This window comes from Phytophthora parasitica (genome assembly GCF_000247585.1).
Source record: "Phytophthora parasitica INRA-310 unplaced genomic scaffold supercont2.29, whole genome shotgun sequence".
Classification (NCBI taxonomy): domain Eukaryota; phylum Oomycota; class Peronosporomycetes; order Peronosporales; family Peronosporaceae; genus Phytophthora; species Phytophthora nicotianae.
The window spans coordinates 158,858-166,125 of NW_008649015.1; the positions used below are offsets into that span (position 1 = coordinate 158,858).

The window sequence follows — 7,268 nt, forward strand, 5'->3', positions numbered from 1 at the left end:
GGCTACCGACAGCGTGAGCAAGGGACACGACAAGAAGTCATCTTTGTCAGGCACCAGGGTGAGACCCTGCTCCTCTGCCGTCTTGACCCGCAGCAGCCGCAGGTAGAAGGCACCGTCGGCGGACACTGAGACGTGTTGCTTCTGGACGTAGCCAAGATCCGAAGAACGCCCGAAGCAGTGCCACATCAGGCATGCTAGGGCAGCATCCTGGTAGTCTGCACCGACTCGGGCGGTGCTGTAGACATAACGAACTAAAGCTTTTAAATCATCTTTCGTACAGGGAGGAGCCTTATTAGTTAGTCCACCATTTTCACGTTTTAAGCAGTGCTTATCTAGCGTTTTACCTTGCTTTAACAATATCAATTCTGTAGCCACACGTAAGTGCGGGTACGAGTCGAATAGCCAAAGTTTCACATTCCTATAGTAGGAAGACGCAGTGTTGCGTGCTAGTTTACCGTTCTTACCTTCATTTGTAGCAAGATAGTAGCCGAATCGATCCATTGCTGCGGCAAGACGTTTGCCAGAATCGTCTTTGAGAATGCTAGCGTGGACAAATTCCGTACTAACACCCTCAAGCTCCAGCATTCTCTTGAACGCGCTGATAGCGGTGGCGCGTGCCTTTTGTGTGTTTGTTGGTACAAAAGCTGAGAGGCTCATGTGCGTGTCTTTTCTCTTTTTGAAAAGTGGTCAACGAATGGCTGTCTACCAACGTCCTTTTCACCTATCCTACTCTAGGATTAAGCCTAGTTGTAAGAACCGTTTGAATATATTCAGAACATTTTTTGCCTTCATGTTTGTATCGAGATATACATGTTTTGGCTGAGCTTCCGACAAATATTAGTCGGAAAGCGTCGGAAGCTGTACACCTAGCCCTAAACAAAATCATTGGTTGAAACTCAGGAGAGACGAGATATGATAGGCTAATATTCACGATTGAGTAGCAACGGAGCAAATCTGTAGAACTATCTGTCGGAAAGATTACTATATTCATCCATAGAATTCATGATGGTACTTTAGTATCGCATGATAACTTAGGTACATATTGAGGCGGTAGGATAGACCAGCCGGATTTGGTCGCGATCTTCTGTCCATGCGACTGCTGTCTGTGTATTGCGTCGAGCTCAACGGCTCCGCCCTATCGACTGCGCAATGCTCCCAACTCTTAGCCCTACAAGGTGCATCAACGCTTCCTTAACCATTTCCAGCTACACATGCCCGACCATAACGTGAGTTTACGCAGGGTCTCAGCTGATACTACTGCTGTTATGCATGACGAAGGTGCTGCATCTCGCAGGGGGTCACATCCGAGGCCTCGGACGCTGGAATGAGGTAGATGTCGTGCTATTCGTGCTGCATTTAATGTTCGTAATGACTGTGGCGGCCTGTTCCGTGGTTGTGGCGGGGGTCGCCTCACTGCACCACTCGTCTGCGTCTCTGATAATCGGTGCGAGTGTCGCGGTCGCTGCCTGGTGCTTCTACGCTGTCGAGACTTTGTATGAGTTTCTGCAGTATAAGAGAGGATCCAAGGTTGTCACTCTGGTTGTGGTACTGACTGCTATTGAGGAGTTGATGTGGAAAGGGAGACCGGTACAGTCCGATATGTTAGTGGTGACGTTGGTGCATTGGAAGGCGATAATTTCGGTATTTGTGGCGGTATTTGCAGTGCTCAGAGCGTTCACTTATCAACAGAATGACTTTAGCACTGGAGATTACGAGAATTTAAAGAAGACGATGGAGAATCCACTGGATCGTGTTGGATGGTTCTCTCAACTCTCGTATCATTGGATCTCTCCATTTATTGCATTGGGGAAGAAGCGGCGACTGGAAATGGAGGACGTTCCTAACCTCCCATTACGCGACAACACGTCTGTGGCTGCTGAAAGATTTAAGAAAGAATTGCAGCGAGAATTTCGTGAGTATCGGGTCTCGGATCGGTCTTTCTTGCGTGTAACCCGGCGGCTGTACGGTGCTGAAGTGATGATGTTTGCTGTATGGTCAACTGTGAACAAAGCTATCGGACTATTGAGTCCGTTGTTGCTTAAACTCTTCTTAGACTGGGCCGATTCATCGAATCCGTCGCTCTCCGAGGGCTACTATCTCGCTGCTGCGATGGTAACCAGGTCGATTCTTTCAGCTGTTTCAGGTACGCAATACAATCTCGCGTGGAAGAGGTTTGATTTACGAGTACGAGCTGGACTGGTATCTGCGATATACGCTCGAACATTGGAGTTATCGGGACAGGGACGACGTGAGGCTGGAGGACTCGGGCGTATCACTAACCTGCTGTCAGTTGATGTGGGACGGATTATCGGTATGCCCAGTACTTTATTCGATATGGTACTGATCCCAGCGGAGATCGCAGTCGCTCTCATTCTACTGAGTAAAGCCGTCTCTGTCGCTTTCGTCGCTGGTGTGGCAGTACTGGCAGTCATGCTACCGCTACAGACTGTTTTGGGCCGTAAAATTCAGAGCGTCACGGTAGATATGATGCGATTCCGTGACGAACGCGTAGGTCTCGCAGCTGAAAGTCTCAAGGCGGTTCGAACGTTGAAGCTATTGGGATGGGTGACGTCGCGTCTTGAGTGTATGAGCAAGAGTCGAGCGCTGGAGATGGGGAGATTGCAAGTGCGCAAGTATTTGGACGCCTTCTGCGTCTTCTTCTGGGCGTCCACGCCGGTGATTGTACAGGTCTCAGTCTTTGCCACTGCAGTCTTCTCTGGTCGAGACGTTTCAGCTGCAGATGCCTTCACGGCGATAGCATTGCTAGATCGACTCATCTTCCCTATGAACTATTTCCCGTGGATTATCAATGGATTTCTAGAAGCAAAAGTGTCAGCGCTACGTATTCGCGGCTTCCTATTTGACAAAGAAGCAAATGAGAATACTATTTTGGAAGATAATTACGAACCTCAATCCAGTTCATGTGAAGAAGTCGTGAGTATCCAGGACTATGAGTGTGCGTGGAACTTTATTAAAGATGACACTAAGGAGGACGATACTGATCGATCAAACGCAGAGACACCCCTTCTAATAGAGGATTGCTCTTCGTCTCCGTCATCTCGATTTGTGCTACGTATCAAGCAGCTACAACTACGACCTGGATCGACTTACGTTGTGTGTGGCCAAGTAGGTTCTGGTAAATCGTCGCTTTTGCTCGCATTACTTGGTGAAATGCCAGCCTGGTCGAGTAATTCTACGGGTTCATACAAGCGTCGAACGTCTTCATGTTGCTCATACTCTCCCCAGACTCCATGGCTGTTCAGTGGGAGTGTGCAAGCCAACGTTACGCTGACCAACCAAGATCGTGTTGATCGTGATAGATATGAGCGCGTTCTGCACGCCTGTGAGCTCAACGTGGATCTTCGCAGTATGAGACGTCCGTACAACGTGGCCGAGAGTGGCAGTAACTTCAGTGGCGGTCAACGCGCTCGAATCAACCTCGCTCGTGCTCTTTATCAGCGAGCAAATCTCTACTTATTGGACGATCCACTAAGCGGTCTGGACGTGACTACAGCCAGTAGAGTGGTGACCAACTGCTTCATGTCGAGCTCAAGGATCTTCCCTGAACATGCCGCAGTAGTTATTGTGACCCACTCGCTTCATCTGCTACCGCTTTTCCCGACAGACACACAGATCCTCGTCATGGACGATGGCTACATTATTGAACAGGGAACTTACAACAGTCTCAAGACAAAAGACCCTCCCAGTCGCTTAATGACGCTGTTAAAGACGCCTCCAAACGAAGAAAGGGACAGTAACATAACTCAAACAACTGAGGAAACTAAAGAAGATGAATCTGAGAACGCGACGGAAGACCAGTCATCAGACGAAGAGGAACATCGTGAGTCTGGTGTGGTAGGCTGGCACGTTTGGATAGCCTATTCGATGGATCTAGGCTGGGTACTCTCGATTGTCATCGTCCTGGCTGTAGCAGCCATGCAGACCTCTCGCAACGCGCTGGATTGGTGGATCGCTGTGTACACGAATGGCAGGCATTCGATCACCCCAAGAGAGTTTGCAACCGTACTGCTGTACATCGCTGGAGCCAACATCTCTGCTGTATTTTTCCGCTCTTTTCTCTTCGCCTACGGTGGTCTACGTGCCGCTCGAGCCACGTACAACAAGCTGGTACAGAGCGTGTTTGCCGCTCCTTTGTGGTTTTTTGAACGTACACCCACCGGCCGTGTTCTCAATCGATTGAGTGGAGACACGTACGCTGTTGATGAATCTTTACCCTTCACTCTCAATATTTTCCTGAGAGATGCAGCGGACGTGGTAGGCGCGCTGGTTATTCTGTTTTACGGGAACCGGTTGGTGTTAGTGCTGCTGGTACCGCTTAGCGTCCTGTACTTCCACTTACAGCGTGACTACCGTCCAAGTTCGCGGCATCTCAAGCGACTGGATGCGGCTACTCAGTCTCCACTACTGGCCATGTTTACCGATACGTTGGACGGCCTTACCGTACTCCGTGCCGCAAGGAAGCAACAGCAGTATATCCACGGGTATGGAGTGCGTTTGAATCGTAGTCAACGAGTCTCGTTTCTCAGCTCAACCACAGGCGCGTGGTTCGGGCTGCGTCTTGATATGCTTGGCGTCTGTGTCACCTCCTTCGTCGCTGTATTCGCCGTAGCTGACTTCAATATAACGGGCACTGTGAACCCTGGTATCCTGGGTCTTACCCTCACGTACGCTCTTCCGATTGTGGGGAAACTCAACGCCATTCTCAATAGTTTCGTGGATTCTGAACGTCAGATGATCGCTGTCGAACGCGTCAAAGAGTACACAGATCTGGATCCTGAAGAAGCTGTGGTTGGAGCTGAAGACACGGGTAAATTGCCCAATGTCTGGCCTACAGCGGGTCATATTTCGATCAAGGCTTTGACTGTAACTTATGGTTCATCAACTCGAAGCTTTGCCACGGTTGAAGGCGACTGGGAGTGGGTGGGGCCACGAGTAGCAGCTCCAGCGTTGAAATTCGTCACGTGTGAGATCCCCGCGGGTCAGAAACTTGGCATCTGTGGACGTACGGGTGCTGGGAAGTCTACACTACTGAGCGCGCTCTTCCGAGCTGTTCCTTGGGAACAGAGCGGTAGTATCACGATCGACAACGTGCCTTTGGACTCTCTTGGTCTTCAAGATCTGAGATCAAGACTTACGTATATCCCCCAAGATGTGGTGCTCTTCTCGGGAACAGTGCGTTCCAATCTCGATCCGAGCGGAGTGTTGGAGGATGAACGGCTTTGGGCGGTGCTACGTAAGTGTGGAGGACTGGTGAATGCGATCGCTAAGCTAGATCGTGGTTTAGATACTGTCGTTGGAGGTGCTGAAGAGCAAGCTGCTACTTTTAGTCAAGGACAAGCTCAGTTGCTATGCATTGCCAGAGCGCTACTGCGACCATCAAAGGTTCTTTGTATTGATGAGGCCACAGCGTCGATCGATCATGAGACTGAACGAGCCATTTCAGATGTGCGTAGTCTGCTTTTTGTGTTCAAATTCTGTGGTTTTCACACTGTTCATTCTGCTTACATAGGCTATTGCTTCCGAGTTCGCGACGTCCACAGTCCTGACAGTGGCTCATCGTATTCAAACGATCATGCACTGCGACCGAGTATTGTTGCTCGACAAAGGCCGCATCGCTGAAAGTGGAGACCCGAAAGAGCTGGTGAAAAACCCGCAGTCGTTATTTTACCGATTAGCGAACTCTGCGAGTGAGAATGGGCTGTTGTGAGCAGAGATTTTTTTTCGGACGCGCTCTTTCTAACATTTCTTTGACAAATACTGGTCATGCGAAAAATATTATCCAAGTAGCATGAGAAAACCCAATGGACAATAAAGCAGACCATGACATACGCGAACTGCTTGTTAAAAAGACTTGAACGGCACTTTGCCCTCATCACTGCTGATGTTGCTCAACACTGGTCTTGCAAGCGCTTACAGATGCTAACATGGGCCACTTAAATAAATAGAAAAGAACTGAGAGTATTTTCCTCGAACAGAGGAACGAGAACACGATACAGAATAAGCAGTAGAGAGTTGCTAGATGCGGAGTGGGTGTATTCGAACTTAGCTTTACCCATTGCCCAGACAACGCCACCACGTCAGTTTATTCGTCCTGAGGCTTCATCTTCGTATTGGCATAAGCCTCACCAGAATCCTTGACAGCCGTTGCGTTCGGGATGCTTACAGGCTCGCACGGGTTGCCGTACTTGATACCGTCAGAATCGCAGACGGGCAACTCACCATCGGCGCATCCCTAATTGGAAGAGGGCCCATTGTTGGTCGGCCAAAGAGGAGGCTCCGTTTTCGCGTTGTTCTGTTCGCACTTTGTGCGCTTCATGTAACACTCGTTCGGGTACATGTTGCCCTCCTCGTCGGCGACGGGCATTTGTACGTCGGGACAGATTTGCGGGCAGTCCAATTCGTTCGATTCGCGTATCACAGGACCGTAGGCATGAACCATGGCGATGGCGGTGGCAAAAAGTGTGAGAAGAATTGCGAGTTTCATGACTGGAAGCGATCTAGTGTGCTGTATGCAGCAAATTGAAGACTGTTCCGATCGCTATTGCCACCATGAGAAGAACTCAAGAAAACCGGTGCTAAATAATAAGCGGATGTATGTAGTACAGTACTTAGTTTGGACTGCATAACAGACAACACTGCTGTCTACGAACAACACGATAGCCAGCATCCTCTCGGCATTCAATGGTAATACAGATCATGTTAGGAACGGCGCATAATTTCGCACAATCTGAAATTAAATACTTCGAAGTACTTAATAGTGCGGTTGCCTGTTTGATGACGGACGTCTACCGTAAACTTCTACGTCAGTGATGATGGACGTTGTCTCGTAAACTTTTCATCAGTGATGACTACAATTTGGGTTATCGTGAAGGGCATTAAAGCATTCAACAAAAAAACTAGCATTCACAGTTCAGTAATTTCACTATCTCAAAGAAAAATACTTCTTCATGCTTTGTCGTGTTTCCTGACGCACGCTTCAATATTGCCTTTATTCTAGTGAATCCGTAGAAGTGTTCGCAATCTCTTTTGCCAAGTTTTCAGCAGCGTTGTCCGCAGATTCAACAATCGTTGGGACCGGGTCGAGTTTCGCTTCAGAACCGACAGGAGTATCCTTTTCTTCCGCCTTTACGGGCTTCTTTGGTGGGTCTTTGAAGATTTTAATCTTGTAGCGTACGATCCCTCGAATCAATTCATCCACAAATTTGGGCAGCCACAACGAGTCTTGGTACTGAATGAAGTAAATATTA

At 48.8% G+C, this 7,268-nt stretch overlaps 3 protein-coding genes across 4 annotated transcripts in view; 1 reads left to right on the forward strand and 2 right to left on the reverse strand.

Moving 5' to 3' along the window:
- The first annotated feature begins 995 nt into the window (after nucleotides 1–995).
- Nucleotides 996–5,857, forward strand: PPTG_11976. 2 transcript variants are annotated; one of them, XM_008908152.1, is made up of 3 exons: nucleotides 996–1,175; nucleotides 1,241–5,466; nucleotides 5,531–5,857. In XM_008908152.1, the coding sequence occupies exons 1-3, from the start codon at nucleotides 1,091–1,093 to the stop codon at nucleotides 5,726–5,728; spliced, it is 4,509 nt and encodes a 1,502-aa protein (XP_008906400.1). In that variant the 5' UTR covers nucleotides 996–1,090; the 3' UTR covers nucleotides 5,729–5,857. The 2 variants fall into 2 exon arrangements, with proteins under 2 accessions (XP_008906400.1, XP_008906401.1); XM_008908153.1 differs by having other exon boundaries at nucleotides 996–5,466.
- Nucleotides 5,858–6,253: 396 nt separating this feature from the next.
- Nucleotides 6,254–6,460, reverse strand: PPTG_11977 (hypothetical protein; the record flags this gene model as incomplete). The annotated part of the gene is made up of 1 exon (XM_008908154.1): nucleotides 6,254–6,460. One exon carries the CDS (start codon nucleotides 6,458–6,460, stop codon nucleotides 6,254–6,256), a length of 207 nt encoding a protein of 68 aa, XP_008906402.1.
- A 549-nt stretch (nucleotides 6,461–7,009) lies between these two features.
- PPTG_11978 (hypothetical protein) overlaps nucleotides 7,010–7,268 on the reverse strand; it is a gene marked incomplete at both ends in the record, with an annotated part of 3,185 nt that continues 2,926 nt past the window's right edge. The window contains one exon of the mRNA XM_008908155.1: nucleotides 7,010–7,242. Coding sequence (XP_008906403.1) covers nucleotides 7,010–7,242 — 233 coding nt within the window. The remainder of the gene's footprint in view (nucleotides 7,243–7,268) is intronic.

What these genes read in the sequence shown, in the direction of transcription:
- PPTG_11976 (XM_008908152.1), top strand. Translation starts at nt 1,091, where the DNA reads ATGCGACTGCTGTCTGTGTATTGCGTCGAGCTCAACGGCTCCGCCCTA. An exon ending in CCAACTCTTAGCCCTACAAG is followed by an intron (nt 1,176 to 1,240) that starts GTGCATCAACGC and finishes GAGTTTACGCAG; the next exon opens with GGTCTCAGCTGATACTACTG. An exon ending in CTGAACGAGCCATTTCAGAT is followed by an intron (nt 5,467 to 5,530) that starts GTGCGTAGTCTG and finishes CTGCTTACATAG; the next exon opens with GCTATTGCTTCCGAGTTCGC.